We start from the raw sequence: 18,113 nt of genomic DNA on the forward strand, positions 1-18,113 counted from the left end.
TCAAAACTGTAGGTGGGTCTAAAGGTGAGGTGAAAACCATTTTTACAGAAGATAGATATATAGATTATTATTATTATTAATATATATATATATCTACCTATATAGGCCCTTATATATATATATATATATATATATATATATATATATATATATATATATATATAAAGGGCCTAAAACCAGTGTTATGGCTGCAAAGGGTAGGCTTAAAGCTGAAGATAATATCAAATTTTGAAGGTCCGCCAAAACCAATGTGGGCAACACGTGGGCTTAAAGCTAATAACATCACAGCTAAAAATGAGCAAAAACCAACGTTTTTAACGCCACAAGTGGGTTTAAAGCTAATAACATCAAAGTGAAGGTGGGCTGAAACCAATATCATCACTATGTGGGCCTAAAGATAATATCGAAATAAATAGATAGGCTTAAAGCAACGAAATCTTAAGCCTGGCTTAAAGCTATCGGAGCTAAAGATGGGTGTCGTGTTTAAGGTAGCCTCAAAACTATTTAAGTTAAGTGTACAAAACTAATAATGTAATAACTTTATCAAAACAATAGGCTAATAACTCAAACTAAACAAGTGGCCAAGATTTACAAAATACACTATTGCTTCTGTTTTCAGTGTAATACTTGACAGAAAGCTGATAAAATTGACCAAAAACAATTATCTAATCTGGGTTATTGTATTGAACTCTAGATATATTCGTAATCTTTTATCTGGATAAAAATAAATGGCAATTGTTCTCCTAGACTGATATCGCTTCGGAGTATACAGACTTTGGATGGATTTAAAATCGTACTCGGCGCGAACGAGAAAAATGGGTTAGCTTAGATATTCTTTAATTTCTCCTCGTCAATTCTTAAGGGAAATTACGCTGAATAATGTAAACGATTTTATTGCGCTGTGATAAATGAAGTTTGATTTAATTTGGAAATTGTTTTTGTAGTTGGACGAGCTTTGGGATGATATCCAGTCTTTGGGCGCCGTTATGGACTCTGACGTCAATCTGTTAGAGCCCATCATCAACTTGCCCAACACGGTGAGTAGTCGTTGCTTTTCACCTTCGTACACCCAATACTATAGACAGTATATTCTCTATTGGATTGTTCACGGCCCTTTCTCATTGTAGTACGTGCTGTCATAAGAATATAACGTATCCGGGAATGTTTAGTAACCAAGCTTCACACTCATTTTAACTATATATTAAAATTAATGACTCTTCTCTCCTCATATACTTAAAATAATTAAAATAATACTAGCTACTTATGCTAATACACTAATTAAAAAGACGAAGACAACGATATTAAAAAGTGCGCAAGAAAAGTTTATTTTAAAGAAATTAATATTGGACCGGACTAGTTTGGGACACGTTGTTGCCGTCATGACTTAACTAATTATATACCAAGCGAACAGATTTAACTAATATTTTAAAACTTATAAATCAAACAAAAGTAATATTTAAATTTTAACTAATAAATCAAACAAAAGTAATATTTAAATTTTAACTAATAAATCAAATAAAAGTAATATTTAAAAACTAATAAATCAAACAAATGTAATATTTACATTTTAACTAATAAATCAAATAAAAGTAATATTTAAATTTTTACCAATAAATCAAACAAAAGTAATATTTAAATTTTAACTAATAACTAAACAAAAGTCATATTTAAAAACTAATAACCAAACAAAAGTAATATTTAAAAACTAATAAACCAAAGAAAAGTAATATTTAAAAACTAATAAACCAAAGAAAAGTAATATTTAAAAACTAATAAACCAAAGAAAACTAATATTTAAAAACTAATAAATCAATAAAAACTAATTAAAATTTTAACTAATAAATCAAATAAAAGTAATATTTAAAAACTAATAAATCAAACAAATGTAATATTTACATTTTAACTAATAAATCAAACAAATGTAATATTTAAATTTTTACCAATAAATCAAACAAAAGTAATATTTAAATTTTAACTAATAACCAAACAAAAGTCATATTTAAAAACTAATAACCAAACAAAAGTAATATTTAAAAAGTAATATTTAAAAACTAATAAATCGAACATTATTTAAAAACTAATAAACCAAAGAAAACTAATATTTAAAAACTAATAAATCAATAAAAACTAATTTAAATTTTAACTAATAAATCAATAAAAACTAATTTAAATTTTAACTAATAAATCAAACAAAAGTAATATTTAAATTTTAACTAATAAATCAATCAAAAGTAATATTTAAATTTTAACTAATTAATCAAACAAAAGTAATATTTAAATTTTAACTAATAAATCAATCAAAAGTAATATTTAAATTTTAACTAATAAATCAATCAAAACTAATATTTACATTTTAACTACTAAATCATTCAAAACTAATGCTTAATAAATATTTCTAATACAAATAGTTTTATCTAATATTTCTAAATTGACTTAACTAATATTTATAATACAAATAGTTTTATCTAATATTTCTAAATTGACTTAACCAATAATTATAATACATGGTTGGCATATAACCAGCCATACCGGTTATAGCCACCTGGTTAAAACCGGTTATAGCCACTTGAAAAAATCCGGATTTTTTTGGCTTTTTAAAAAAAAATACAATATAAATATTTTAGTAAATTAATAGTTTTTATTTAGAAATTTAGTTTATTTTGTTTCATATTTAGAAACCAGTTTACTTTGGCCAGTTTTTTGGACGGTTTAAAGTTCGAAAGTTCGCTGCCTCGCTTCTGTCGGTGCGTCATACACAAAAACTGGGGGGAATTTCCCGAGGAAATCAAAAGAATTCAGTTATTTTATATAGTTATTTCGCTTTGTTTGTTTAGTTTCTTATTTACGACAATAACTGCAGACAATTTCTACTTAAATAAGTAAAAGGTACTGGTTATATTTTAGCCGGTTATAACCGATAAAAACCGGTTATAGCCAATTAAAACCACTGGTCTGGATTTTTTCAAAAAAAGCCGGTTTTTTTCAACCCTGTTATAATACAAATAGTTTTATCTAATATTTCTAAATTGACTTAAAACTATTTGTATTATAAATATTAGTTATCTAATATTTCTAAATTGACTTAACTAATATTTACAAATTAATAGATTTTAATTAATTTGAAAATTAATAGATTTTAATTAATTTGAAAATTAATAGGTTTTAATTAAATTGAAAATTAATAGGTTTTAATTAAATTGAAAATTAATAGGTTTTAATTAAATTGAAAATTAATAGGTTTTAATTAAATTGAAAATTAATAGGTTTTAATTAAATTGAAAATTAATAGGTTTTAATTAAATTGAAAATTAATAGGTTTTAATTAAATTGAAAATTAATAGGTTTTAATTAATTTGAAAATTAATAGGTTTTAATTAATTTGAAAATTAATAGGTTTTAATTAATTTGAAAATTAATAGGTTTTAATTAATTTGAAAATTAATAGGTTTTAATTAATTTGAAAATTAATAGGTTTTAATTAATTTGAAAATTAATAGGTTTTAATTAAATTGAAAATTAATAGGTTTTAATTAAATTGAAAATTAATAGGTTTTAATTAAATTGAAAATTAATAGGTTTTAATTAATTTGAAAATTAATAGGTTTTAATTAATTTGAAAATTAATAGGTTTTAATTAAGTCGCGAATTTGTGGCTTTTAACTGAAAACTCAAGCCTATGACTTTTTAATTATTAGCTAAGCCTAACTAATAATGGAACTCTAATTATCACCGTGATTTTTAACTGAATTAGTAAAAATATTTGAATCGAACAACCTCACTATAAACGAAACCAATGGGATATAATGATTAATAATTTTCCCCCTATATAACTGAAAGGTTCCAAATATCACATCGGGTGGAACCCAATATTTGGAGCTGTTCCCGCTGGAAAACGGTGGAAAGGTGTCCGCTTCCTGTCCCGCCGAGTTGTCCCCGGGCTCCGTGTCCCAAGACGACACCTTCCTGGGCGCCGACATCCAGGCCATCGTCAAGGACCGCCAGAAGAAGGACAACCACAACATGAGTAAGCTGCCTCCTTTTCCCTGATCACCCATCCTTCTTTTGGCACGTATGAGCGGTGATGGGCAAGCTCCGCTCATTTTAGAGAGGGTCGGAGTCGGAATGAGCGCCAACTTACGAATAATTGAGAGCGGAGCTGCCTCTACATTTTGTTATCAATGAGCGAGACGATAGGGAACTTAAATTTTAGCTTTATTAAATGAGCTCGGAAGGTGAGCGCTCTTACAAGGAGACTAGCCGAGGTGTTACACACCGATTTTGTTCAAACTCGGGGGGTTGGTAGACCTTCATGTAACTGGAAATATCCTAAAGGGATTTTATTCAATGAGCAACGGTTTTGCCATGGCAACGAAAAATATTTTTGACAACTTAAAATGGAAATTTTCCCATTGAAAATAACATGGGATTTTGACCGATTACAAGGGTCCCCTGTGAAACATTTTACAAAATTGAAATAAAGTTAATTATAAAAAATTGATAAAAATTGACGAAAAAAATTTAAATTTGTCACATTTTTATCAATTTTTTAAAATTATTTCACAGGGAAATCGGTCAAAATCCCAAGTTATTTTATGTTGTCAAAAACATTTTTCGTTGCCATGGCAAACCCGTTGCTCATTGAATAAAATCCCTTTAGGATTTTTCAAGTTACATGAAGGTCTACCAACCCCCCGAGTTTGAACAAAATCGGTGTGTAACACCTCGGGTAGTCTACTTGTTAGTCATAGATAGCTTTTAAAATCACATTATTTTATGGTAGCTCTAGAATTTATTTTGTTGATTAAATGGGTAGTTTGATGGAATTAGTTTAGGTTTTCAGTGGTTTTTCAATTTTCAACGTTCGTTGGCCTGTTTTATGAGACGAGCGGATTTTATTATATTTTCTTTGAACTGAGCGCGAGAGAGCTTTAGCAGTATTCAATTTGAAAATGAGCGGATTAGCGAGCAGTCACTTTGATATGAGCTTATACCGAATTTACTGAAGGTGGGGCCCTAGCCACTAACAAAGGAGACTACCCGAGGTGGTTATCACCGATTTTGTTGAAACTCGGGGGTTATTTAGACCTTATGGTAGAATGAAGATTGCCAAAGGGAAAAGTTGCAATGGGCTTCAGTTTTCTTATGGCAACCAAAAATGTTTTTGATCTCTCCATTTAAAAAAGCATGGGATTTTCTCGGTTACCCAAATTTTGTTAAAATTTAACCAAAATTGATCAATTTTAGCCAAAATAATTGATCAATTTTACCCAAAATTGGTCAAATTCATCTTTTTGGGTAAGTTTTGAAAATTTAATTTTTTCAAATTTTTTAAGTAATTAAGTACCCTGTGAAACCGAGAAAATCCCATGCTTTTTTAAATGGAGTTTTTTGGTTTTGAGAGATCAAAAACATTTTCAGTTGCCATGGGAAAACTAAAGCCCATTGCAACTTTTCCCTTTCACAATTTCATACTACCATAAGGTCTACCTAACCCCCGAGTTACAACAAAATCGGTGATAACCACTTCGGGTAGTCTCCTTGTAAGTTGGTGGGGACCTATGTAAGGAAAGCATAAAAACGCAAAACTCATGTCCCGGAGCTAAGCTTATGTCAAGAGAACAAAGGTTTTTCAAATAATAAAGCAACAAGCCTGATATGTTTTTCTCTTAAACCGAATCAGTGGAAAATCTATTGATTTCATCAGTGGTGGGGGCCCATAGGCCTGTGCCTAGTAGGCTTACTCCTTAATCCGCCACTGAGTGTATATGAGTGAGATAAATGATCTAAACCACTCACGAGAAGAGCGTGAGATACAAATAAGTCTGGCTAGCATGAGCGGCTTGTGAGCTGAGATTAAATTATCAAAAAACGCCCATCACTGTGTATGAGAGGAAAAAATAACCATTAAGGCTTGGTCTAAAAAAAATATTTCGGAATTTCATCTCGAAGCTGACGACGCGTGTGATTCGGAGTGAATAGATGGAAGAGATAGTTATCTCTAAGGCGAGGTGACGAACGTGTCGTTTTGAATCGGTTTCCGCTCCACCGGGCTTCCTCTGTCATATACCTTCTCCAGTTTCATTGAGGGTTTCGTGTCCCTACAGCGACGATTACTAATTGGATAAATAACAAGTCGGCCCAGCACTTATATTAGTTTCACCGAAAATGTGTACTTATTGCTACTTAAAGGGAGTATGCGCTTTCATGTTTCTGGTGGATCAACGAATTGGTCCTTTCTGCCACCAGGTTTAACCATGGAGGAAGAGGGAGGAGGCTTTATGAATAACCTTTTTACCCGGGGAGCTTGATGCCAACTCCCACAGGGTAGGAGAGTGGGGGCTGACAAAAAAATGGAGTACGCCTAAACACTAAAAGAGGGCGCCAAATAGGGAACGCGTGAGATGACACGAAAACCGACGGGTGCTGATCCCCTTTTTGTCTAATCGGCTTAGAACTTCTATTTTTGGAGTTAAATTTATAAAATATTTCGGCCATGATTGAAGAGCGTTAAAAATCAAGAAAATAATGGTAATTTAGACAACGCCACTTCGTTTACTTTACACCTCGTTTCACTTTTAATGGAACTATTTAGGGTTGTTATGGGAAATTTGTTTTAAATTATTCTAAAAGAGCAATTACTTTATTGATTAATTAACTTTATGAAGTTTTCTGACACGTTCTAATGAGTGACTATTAACTATTCTAATGAGTGTATTACATTTAATTGAATAGTTGAACGACGGCGAAGATTCAACATCAACGACCGAATTAAGGAGCTGGGCACGTTGCTACCAAAAACAAACGATCAGTAAGTTAATTACTATAATTTAATTAACCATAATTAAGATTAATTTCTAATGAATCAGGGTTGGGAAAAACAGGCTTTTTTAAAAATTAAAAGTCCTGTATGGTTAAAACCGGTTGTAACCGGTGGTTTAAACAGGTTAAATATACTAATAAAAATGCTCGAATTGCTTATATCTAGCCCTCGTTACTTCAAAAATGCTCAAATTGCCCGATTTCAAAATGACGTTTTTGCGCGTGACAGTACCTTTACATTGTGACGTATAGCAGGCTCATTTACCCGCTTTTATACCCTAACATGGCGGCGTATTTTCATACGCAAAATGAATTTTAAGATCCCCCAATTGCTTATATCTAGCTCTCATTACTTACGACAAAAAGTGAAGGTTAAGTTTTAGTTTTTTCAATATTTCTAATTCGTTTCTCATCACTTTTTAAAAAACACTAGTGGTTTTACTTTCAATCCCTTTCAATGCATGGTTTAATTTGGACAAAAAACTACTGGACCCGAATCTAGATTGCACTTTTAGTTCTTTTAGTGCAGCACCACCTTTAGCGCCACTGTGTCCATATTGGAAAGATTTACACCCAAATACTTAACAAGTTCTCAATAAATAAGCGAATGACATTGGGATGTCATCCAACGTTTTCATACGCGTACTTGTTATTTGGGTGGAATTAATTATTGATTCTCTCAGTAGGGAGCGCTGACGGTTGATTTATTTATTTATTAAGAACGGGTTTTTGCTCTTATTCGGGTTCAGTAGTTAATTTGACCAAGGTTTTATATTTTTACCAAAAGCAAACGATTAGAACTTTATTACGTTAATTAAGAATATTTTGAAATTAATCTCTTAAAAATCAGATATAAATAAATTAAAGCCTAGTCGGTAATTTTGAATCCATTGTTTAAAAATGTTATCAGCCTTAGAGTGAAATAGTACCGACGCTTCTGGTGCTACGTCAAGATAAGATATGCCAAGAATGTATTGTTTAACAGAGAATAGGCAGCTTAGAACACCCCCTTGAAAACGTGTAGGAAGAACTCGTAAGAGGGTATAGTTTGTACACAATAAAGGTTCGTCTACAATCCGACAAGTTTCCCGTACACGTTTTCGAAGAGTTGCTTAACCTGTCTAATATGCGGACAGCACTATGTCCGGCTCTTGATTCCCTCGTTTGGAAAAAGGGTAAAAAATTCGGGGAAAAGTGGGGTAATTTTGAAAGTGGCTAAAAAATTCAGGGAAAAGTCGGGAAATTTGAACTAGTAAAGGCGTCGGGAAAAAGTCGGGGAATTTAAGAACTAGTAAAGGCGTCAGGGAATGTTAACAACTATAAAATCGTTTGTGAAAAGTCGGGGAATTTTTAAGATCGACTAAAACCGTTAGGGAAAAGTCAGGGAATTAGGAAACTAGTAAAAGCGTCAGGGAATGTTAACAACTATAAAATCGTTTGTGAAAAGTCGGGGAATTTTTAAGATCGACTAAAACCGTTAGGGAAAAGTCAGGGAATTTTAAGAACTAGTAAAAGCGTCAGGGAATGTTAACAACTATAAAATCGTTTGTGAAAAGTCGGGGAATTTTTAAGATTGACTAAAAACGTTAGGGAAAAGTCAGGGAATTTTAAGAACTAGTAAAAGCGTCAGGGAATGTTAACAACTATAAAATCGTTTGTGAAAAGTCGGGGAATTTTTAAGATCGACTAAAACCGTTAGGGAAAAGTCAGGGAATTTGGAAACTAGTAAAAGCGTCAGGGAATGTTAACAACTATAAAATCGTTTGTGAAAAGTCGGGGAATTTTTAAGATCGACTAAAAACGTTAGGGAAAAGTCAGGGAATTTTAAGAACTAGTAAAAGCGTCAGGGAATGTTAACAACTAAAAAATCGTTTGTGAAAAGTCGGGGAATTTTTAAGATCGACTAAAAACGTTAGGGAAAAGTCAGGGAATTTTAAGAACTAGTAAAAGCGTCAGGGAATGTTAACAACTATAAAATCGTTTGTGAAAAGTCGGGGAATTTTTAAGATCGACTAAAACCGTTAGGGAAAAGTCAGGGAATTTGGAAACTAGTAAAAGCGTCAGGGAATGTTAACAACTATAAAGTCGTTTGTGAAAAGTCGGGGAATTTTTAAGATCGACTAAACCGTTAGGGAAAAGTCAGGGAATTTGGAAACTAGTAAAAGCGTCAGGGAATGTTAACAACTATAAAATCGTTTGTGAAAAGTCGGGGAATTTTTAAGATCGACTAAACCGTTAGGGAAAAGTCAGGGAATTTGGAAACTAGTAAAAGCGTCAGGGAATGTTAACAACTATAAAATCGTTTGTGAAAAGTCGGGGAATTTTTAAGATCGACTAAAAACGTTAGGGAAAAGTCAGGGAATTTTAAGAACTAGTAAAAGCGTCAGGGAATGTTAACAACTATAAAATCGTTTGTGAAAAGTCGGGGAATTTTTAAGATCGACTAAAACCGTTAGGGAAAAGTCAGGGAATTTGGAAACTAGTAAAAGCGTCAGGGAATGTTAACAACTATAAAATCGTTTGTGAAAAGTCGGGGAATTTTTAAGATCGACTAAAAACGTTAGGGAAAAGTCAGGGAATTTTAAGAACTAGTAAAAGCGTCAGGGAATGTTAACAACTAAAAAATCGTTTGTGAAAAGTCGGGGAATTTTTAAGATCGACTAAAAACGTTAGGGAAAAGTCAGGGAATTTTAAGAACTAGTAAAAGCGTCAGGGAATGTTAACAACTAAAAAATCGTTTGTGAAAAGTCGGGGAATTTTTAAGATCGACTAAAAACGTTAGGGAAAAGTTGGGGAATTTTAAGAACTAGTAAAAGCGTCAGGGAATGTTAACAACTATAAAATCGTTTGTGAAAAGTCGGGGAATTTTTAAGATCGACTAAAACCGTTAGGGAAAAGTCAGGGAATTTGGAAACTAGTAAAAGCGTCAGGGAATGTTAACAACTATAAAATCGTTTGTGAAAAGTCGGGGAATTTTTAAGATCGACTAAAAACGTTAGGGAAAAGTCAGGGAATTTTAAGAACTAGTAAAAGCGTCAGGGAATGTTAACAACTATAAAATCGTTTGTGAAAAGTCGGGGAATTTTTAAGATCGACTAAAACCGTTAGGGAAAAGTCAGGGAATTTGGAAACTAGTAAAAGCGTCAGGGAATGTTAACAACTATAAAATCGTTTGTGAAAAGTCGGGGAATTTTTAAGATCGACTAAAAACGTTAGGGAAAAGTCAGGGAATTTTAAGAACTAGTAAAAGCGTCAGGGAATGTTAACAACTAAAAAATCGTTTGTGAAAAGTCGGGGAATTTTTAAGATCGACTAAAAACGTTAGGGAAAAGTCAGGGAATTTTAAGAACTAGTAAAAGCGTCAGGGAATGTTAACAACTATAAAATCGTTTGTGAAAAGTCGGGGAATTTTTAAGATCGACTAAAACCGTTAGGGAAAAGTCAGGGAATTTGGAAACTAGTAAAAGCGTCAGGGAATGTTAACAACTATAAAATCGTTTGTGAAAAGTCGGGGAATTTTTAAGATCGACTAAAAACGTTAGGGAAAAGTCAGGGAATTTTAAGAACTAGTAAAAGCGTCAGGGAATGTTAACAACTATAAAATCGTTTGTGAAAAGTCGGGGAATTTTTAAGATCGACTAAAAACGTTAGGGAAAAGTCAGGGAATTTTAAGAACTAGTAAAAGCGTCAGGGAATGTTAACAACTATAAAATCGTTTGTGAAAAGTCGGGGAATTTTTAAGATCGACTAAAACCGTTAGGGAAAAGTCAGGGAATTTGGAAACTAGTAAAAGCGTCAGGGAATGTTAACAACTATAAAATCGTTTGTGAAAAGTCGGGGAATTTTTAAGATCGACTAAAAACGTTAGGGAAAAGTCAGGGAATTTTAAGAACTAGTAAAAGCGTCAGGGAATGTTAACAACTATAAAATCGTTTGTGAAAAGTCGGGGAATTTTTAAGATCGACTAAACCGTTAGGGAAAAGTCAGGGAATTTGGAAACTAGTAAAAGCGTCAGGGAATGTTAACAACTATAAAGTCGTTTGTGAAAAGTCGGGGAATTTTTAAGATCGACTAAACCGTTAGGGAAAAGTCAGGGAATTTGGAAACTAGTAAAAGCGTCAGGGAATGTTAACAACTATAAAATCGTTTGTGAAAAGTCGGGGAATTTTTAAGATCGACTAAAAACGTTAGGGAAAAGTCGGGGAATTTTAAGAACTAGTAAAAGCGTCAGGGAAAATTCGAGAATTTTGAAAATGGATCTAAAATTCAGTGAAAAGTCGAAATTTAAAAAACTAATTTTAAAAATCGGGTAATTTAATCTTGATTAATGAAATATAGGTTAAAAAATTTTAAACTTTGGCTTAAGTAAAGGAAAAAATTTCCGGAAATGATCGGGAGAAACCGGTAAAAATCAGGGAATTTGAATCGGGAAAAACATTGGTGACAAATTTGGCAATAGTTGCGTCTACGTATTTTCAGATAACCCCAATTCCTTTTTTCTTATCTTGAACGGTTGTCAAATAGACGAAAATTAACGATCTTATTCTTTTTGAAGGTTTTACGAATTGATTCGAGATCAAAGACAAAACAAAGGCACGATACTGAAGGCGTCGTGCGACTACCTCAAAGTCTTAAAACGGGAAATCCAACGTATTCCACGCGTGGAGGAGAAGAACCGAGAGTTGGAGCAACAGAATCGAAGGCTTCTTTTGAGGATACAGGTTATAACCCTCTTTCGCATTTTTCAAACACTTCCCCGCCTCCCGTTTTCTCTTTGTGTTCTTTATCGTTCGCGTAGAGGTGTATCTACTATTGTTCTTCGCTCGACAAAGGGAGTTCTTTTCGACAAGTCACGGAGTGCCCTATTATTTATCGATTGAGATTAATCCACGCCCCGATCAACCTCATCTAAAAAAGAGCTACATCTGTTCGTTATCTTTTCTGAAGTGTGATGGGGCGTTTCTTCAATTTTACAGCGGATAAATTTCTACTTATCTAAAAAGATTTTTAAGTCCTTCTTACCACATTTGAATCTTGGCTATGCCTATACAGGTTGTTTTAATTTGATCACTCCAGGCATTAACTATAATACCTAGAAATGTGACATTTTCAGGATTTACGCTATCGAGGAAGGTTATTGTTGTTTATAAATTTCAACAAAATCGTGACATTTTGCACGGTTTTGGAATTTTTATTTTCTTAAGGGGGAAGAATACATTAAAAGCCTCTTTTTCGTTCAAGCTGAACGTTTCTGTTTTAACAATTACATAATTCAATTATATTTTTCTTATTAGGCTGAACCTTCCTCTAGTGCTTAAAATAATTTTGATAATTCTAATATTAATAGTTAACGAGATATAAGGTCCTAACTAAAGGGTAGATTGGGCGCTTGCCCAACCTGTTTAGCTCCGGGGGTCCGAATTAAAACGTAATAACTTAATTACTTTTAAATTTAAAATTGACATTTTAAGCACTAAACAAGAGGCTGCTCTACACTTAAATATTAATTTTATAAGTTAAATACCAAATTAAAAGAATTCAGCTTGAAATAGCGCGAAAGTAGACAATGGCCACTGTAGTCTCCCCCCTTGGGGCTAGGTGTCACTTTGGGGAATATTTTATTGAGAGCTAGTAACGGAGTGACGTCATCACAAGAAGAAAATCTCCCCCTAGCGAGGCGCTGTCAAAGCATGGATTAAACACTAAGGGATGTTCCACGGGCGAAAAAACACGCAAATGCCCTGTCACGTCGCCACCTTGCGGCGCGAGTCCGAAAAACCGGAAATTTATTTTTTTCTCTGCTCTATCCAGGACCAGGGGCAAACAAACCCACGTGTTTTTAAATAAATAATGGTATCGAAAAAATAGCAGACGAATTCCAAAAATCATGGTATAAAAGTTGCGAAAAATAGCAGATGGCGCTACAAACTCATATCCGGTGCCCCTGGATAGAAGAAAAACAAAAAATAACACCTAGCCCGTGGAACATCCTTTAGTGTTTAATCCATGGTCAAAGGCTACGTGTGACGCGTTAGCAAACGGACGCAAAACGGCGACGAAGATTGTAATGCAGTCTGTCTTGGGAATGCCCTTCAGTAAAACCTTTGCATGTGAAGAATAGGAAGTGTCACACTTATTAATAATATTATACACTTTTGTCATACTTCCTTAAAAGTAAATGCAGGTGGAAGAATGTGGAAACTAACCTAGGAGCAACAAACACAGCACCCCACACAAGGAGAACGCGAAAGTCGTGCATTTTTCATTGTTTAGGGGAAAATTTTTAAATTGGCTCCCCCCTCCCCCTTTCCGTAAAACGTTCAGCGTAAAGGCTCGTCCAATGAAATTTGTACACAACACGGCGCTAGTGTGTTTAAAGGCTGGCCGCGTTCTCCTTGTGTGGGGTGCTGTGTTTGTTACTCCTAGCTGTAACTGAATTCACTCCTCCCGGGCATTATTACCACCACCCTGTGATTTAAAACGGAGTAATAATTTGACAATAGCAGACGCTGGATCACAGGCGCTACCCCGGAAGAGCGTAGCGCCATCTTTGATAGATAATAGTAGTTCCTACCTGGATATATCACTCTAGCGTTCCGCGTGCATTTGCATGTTGTTTGTTACGGGTTCTGCCTTGTAGAAGGCTACGTGTTACGCGAGTTTCGGAAATTCTCCGTTAACTTCGCCGAAGCGGCGCTGCTGTCGCAAAAGCCATTTGCTGGTCCGTTTTTGGCTATTTTGAACAATAGCCCCGCCACCTAGTTTCCACTTTTTAGTTACACCATACCAACGTACTTATTAAGTGGAATCTAATGGTGCAAAAATTATAAGCCGCAAATAATTAATTTTAAAGATATTCTAATTTAAAAATGTACGAACCGAACGGTTCGGGGCGTAGAATTCACTCCGCGGCGAAGAGAGCTCGCCGTCGTGCCGTTTTTTCCTGGTCGAAAATCAGCCTTTCTTTATTTATTGGGAGTGGTAATGGAGCCAGTAGGACTGCAATATTCGCGAAATATGCTGATAGCGCCAGTAGGACCACAATATTTTCGAAATATGCTGCTGTAGTAGACGTGGAGTTAAAGGATTAAAATGACGGCGGGCTACTATATAGGTAGGAAAGAAACATTTCCCAAACCGTATTCGACGATTCTTTAAATTCCTAGATTTTAATGCGTTTTGGATAACGTGGGGCTGATGACGAAAAAGGAAAATGTAGACATGCAAAACATTACTAACTTACTATTTTCGGTATTTTCGCGGTATTTCAACGAATTTTAGGGGTTTTGGTGGGGAAAATAGGTTAGGTTATTTATATTATTAGGTTAGTTGTATTTATATCGGGTTGACGATACTTGATGCGTCAGGCTTGGTGCTGTCCTCTAGGTTGCGTTATAGATGGCCTATAGCTTTTTTTAGTATGGGGTTGGGGAGGCGCCGCGCGCCCCCAGCGCTCGAGCGAAGCAAGTGCGCGTCGCCGTCAGGCGCCATTACTTAGAATACATTCGACGTTGTATAAGTCAACATCACACAGAATACATATAATACGACATAGTATGATTAAAAAAGCTTTTAATGCGCTGAAATACGGGGAAAAATCCCAACCCTTAAAAGTTAGTACTGTTTGGCATTTCAGCCTTCTTCATCAGTCCTACGTTATCCAAAAAGTATTAAAATCTAGGAATTTAAAGAATCGTCCACGTCATCAGTCCTACCTCATCCAACACGAGTGCGCGGCGCCGTCAGCCGCCAAGGTATAGTCTTTGGGCATTTTTTAATTAACTTGTTAAATAATGCTTTGCAGGGAATAATTTTCGCACCATTGGAAACTCCTTAAAAAGTACTTTAAGGAGGGTCGAGAAAGGGGGTGGCGGGGCTATTGTTCCATTTTACCCAGTTTTTTCCCAAGTGATATATCCAGGTAGGAACTACTATTATTAATCCAAATCGCCACCTAGACTCGTTTCGTTCTATAACTAGTAAGAGTAACCAAAATCGTAGCAGCGTGATTGAATTTATTTTGTCTCCGATCCCCGCAGTATTTGGAGAACCAGATGCGGAGTCACAACATCGCTCTGGAGGAGACGACGTGGCACCCATTCGCCGAATCCGACCTCAACAATTTAATCAAGCAAGAACCCAGCGTCACCTCGTGCAGCGGGAGCAGCGGCATCCAGTGCGAGAGCGGCACCTCGACGCCCACCGTGGGCCTCCTCTCCGGCGGCGGGCTCAAGAGCGAGGGCCGCGACAACCCTTACACGCGCTCGCCCAGCCCCAGTTCCGGCTTGAGCTCCGGGCCCAGCGCCTGCAGCCCGCCCTCCACGTTAGGCCGTTTCGACGACTACATCATGGAGGACGATTTAACGGTGAACGGCGACCCGATGCTCTCTTCGCATCACGCCTTACACGATGACGTACTCTGCCCCGATCGAATGGATTTCTTAGCGTAACGCCGACGCTCACTACTAGCTTTATAAAATTATGGGCGTGGCTTCGTAAATGGATGGCCACTCTTTTCAAAAACTGATGGCCGTGACATTGAAAAAATAACGGACTTGGCATTCAAATCCGGTATAGCAGTGTAAGGTGGGCGTGGCATCGAAAACTGGTGTGGTAACTGTGAACGGTGGGCGTGGCATCGAAAACTGGTGTGGTAACTGTGAACGGTGGGCGTGGCATCGAAAACGGGTGTGGTAGCTGTGAACGGAAAATGGGCGTGGTAACTACGCCAAGAGGGCGTGTTAACTAAATATTGGGCGTGCCGTTGGAAAATAGGCGTGGTAACTACGCCAAGAGGGCGTTCCGTAAAACAATGGTGTGTTATTACTCTCGTATTTAACGTGCCACGATGAAACCTGTTCAAGACGGAACATTTTATATAAAACGCGAAAAATTAACTTATTTTGTACTATAAACGTTGATTAGCTCATAGATTTCTACGCCTGATATAAATATGAATTTATTTTATATAAAATCGCGTTGAATCGAATTTACGCAAAAGGAAAAATGTCAACTAAGTTGTTTCTTCATGTTTATCACGTAAAAAAAGCTCAAATTAAACTATTCTTTGCGTATAAATAGAGCTTTCTAGTTTTTAGGCAAATTTATTATTTGGCCAGTTTATTTTTGTTAAATTTACGTTTTATCGAGTCTATCACCCAATATTTTTAACTATCTTTAAAATTTGTCGTATAACTACGTATAATTTTAGCTCACTCCGATAATTCACAAATTTACACGCAAATATACCAATGCAGTTTAAGCTAGTCAAAAAAAACTGGTCACATCTTAATTATTAAATAATAAAAAAGCCTTTAACAATTTCAAAACGTCAAAAACGTATTATCTTGAGCTCTCAGAATCTCAAAAAAAGCGTTTGTCGAAATAATTACGTTTAGTTAGCTTAACTTTAAACGTTTCAACATATCAAGGTTAAACTATTTTTTGGCGATTCAGAAATTTTATTTCAATTTGAAAATTGTCTAAATTCAAAACTGTTTAGCTCAACGATAAACTGACAAGGGAGAAGATCCTTTCACGGGAGTATCGCCATTAGAGGTAGATTTTTAATTAAGCGAAGGTTTACCAGATGGCGCCTGCAGTCTGAAACGGAGAAATTCGAAATTAATTAAAAATTAACATACATAACAAAATGTCATTTAAAATAGTGTTATTTTTGTATTAAATCAGTATTTATTTCCTTCCCGCCAAACGTTTAAATTGGCGCCATCTACTATTAATAAAAGCATTAAAATCGAACCTACAATGGCTTCACTCTGAATGTTTTTCTCTTGTACGTAATTTGCGAATCGGTGAATTGTTAGTCAAAATCTAACTGGCCTTCCGAAATATTGTTGTTATTGAACTTGTTGGTAAGTTGTAACCAAAAAGGCTCAAGATTTATGAATTTAAAATCTTATTTATGGAGAGATTAGCGTAATAGGCGCTTTAATAAAACATCTTCAAGGAAATCGCCAAGAAGCTATATTTCCGAGAGCCAGGGCCTGTAAGTTAGTTACATGCTGCTTGTTGAAATAATGGAAACTTTTCTCCTGTATACCAGGAAGCTTTTTTTGGAATATTAAGGCTTGGCAAAAACGCGTTCTGTTTACATATGAAAAGTTTCCGTATTTTAACTTGCAGGTCCTGGCTCTCGGAAATATTACTTCTTGGCGATTTCTTTGAAGATGTTTTATTGAAGCGCCTATTGCCTATCACTGCCATATAACGAATTGCAACCACTTCCGTCACAAGCGTAGTCTGCTTTTGGTGGGGGTAATATCCTCGTCTCGTCGCGCCATCTAACCAACGCTAGTGGAACTAAAATTTTTTTGGGTGCGAAAACTATTGTAGTCTTAAAACGATGCGCCATCAACATTTCAATAAATTTCTTTAAATATTAGGATATTACTAGAAATTGTTGCTACCACGAAATAAGTTTTTTATGCCATTTCTTAAATCTAGTTTTGGGATACCAGTATAGATGGCGCTAAAAAGAAAAATTGATATTTTTTTAACCGGGCTGAAACAGACGAAAGAGTTGCGCGAAAAAACCCGGTATTGTCCTGATCTCTCCATAAAAAGATCCTGGTAAAATTAAGTTAATTTTTGTAATACTATTTCGGCAACGCTAACTTTTCAAGCAAACCTCTAACAGGTTTAGCTTTCGCTTTTAGATGGAGCACTGTGTACCTGTATTAGTTAAAAGAAAACTAGAAAACGAGGTTGTTTAAAAACTGAGAGACAATCATTTTTAATGCACTTTAAACCTTAAAATTCTTTAAACAATGTTTTTTAAACGGTTTTTTGTTTTAGAACTTATCCTTGTGTACATTAAGAGTATTATAGGAATTTTCATCGTTATATCAAATGTCTAAATAGTCTACCTAATAAAAAAATTAAATATAATTAAGACTTAACCCGTCTATATATTATATATAAATATATATTTTTGTCGTTTACGTTATCTTTGTTACATATATATTTTTAATAATTCACCATTACCATAGGATTAATAAATTTAGTTTTACATTCATTGAATTAACGTTTAGTTTTATGTTTTCTTCTATCACTCGCAAGTTCAAAATCAGGAAAAAATTTTGCACCGGAAGGTATTTTATTTAATGCCAAATTGCAATATAGATGGCAGCAGCGTGGAAATTAATCACTGACATCTAGGAGCAACTAACACTGCACCCCCCACACTCCTAGCTGGCATCGTGACCTACATGTTTTTCTTTATTACACTATAAAACAACCCGTCGCTAAGCCTCGGTCATAATACGGTTAACGGT

At 34.8% G+C, this 18,113-nt stretch overlaps 1 protein-coding gene across 2 annotated transcripts in view; it reads left to right on the forward strand.

The window, feature by feature from the left end:
- LOC149969123 (microphthalmia-associated transcription factor-like) overlaps nt 1-17,696 on the forward strand; it is a 99,552-nt gene extending 81,856 nt beyond the window's left edge. For both annotated transcript variants that reach the window (XM_090155429.1, XM_090155435.1), the window contains 5 exons: nt 945-1,037; nt 3,838-4,024; nt 6,733-6,808; nt 11,375-11,540; nt 14,859-17,696. In XM_090155429.1, coding sequence (XP_090011555.1) covers nt 945-1,037; nt 3,838-4,024; nt 6,733-6,808; nt 11,375-11,540; nt 14,859-15,269 — 933 coding nt within the window. In that variant the 3' untranslated portion in view covers nt 15,270-17,696. The remainder of the gene's footprint in view (nt 1-944; nt 1,038-3,837; nt 4,025-6,732; nt 6,809-11,374; nt 11,541-14,858) is intronic.
- Nucleotides 17,697-18,113: the final 417 nt, after the last annotated feature.

Source organism: Leiobunum rupestre, chromosome 1 (assembly GCF_980474605.1).
Source record: "Leiobunum rupestre chromosome 1, qqLeiRupe1.1.hap1, whole genome shotgun sequence".
Taxonomy (NCBI): Eukaryota; Metazoa; Arthropoda; class Arachnida; order Opiliones; family Sclerosomatidae; genus Leiobunum; species Leiobunum rupestre.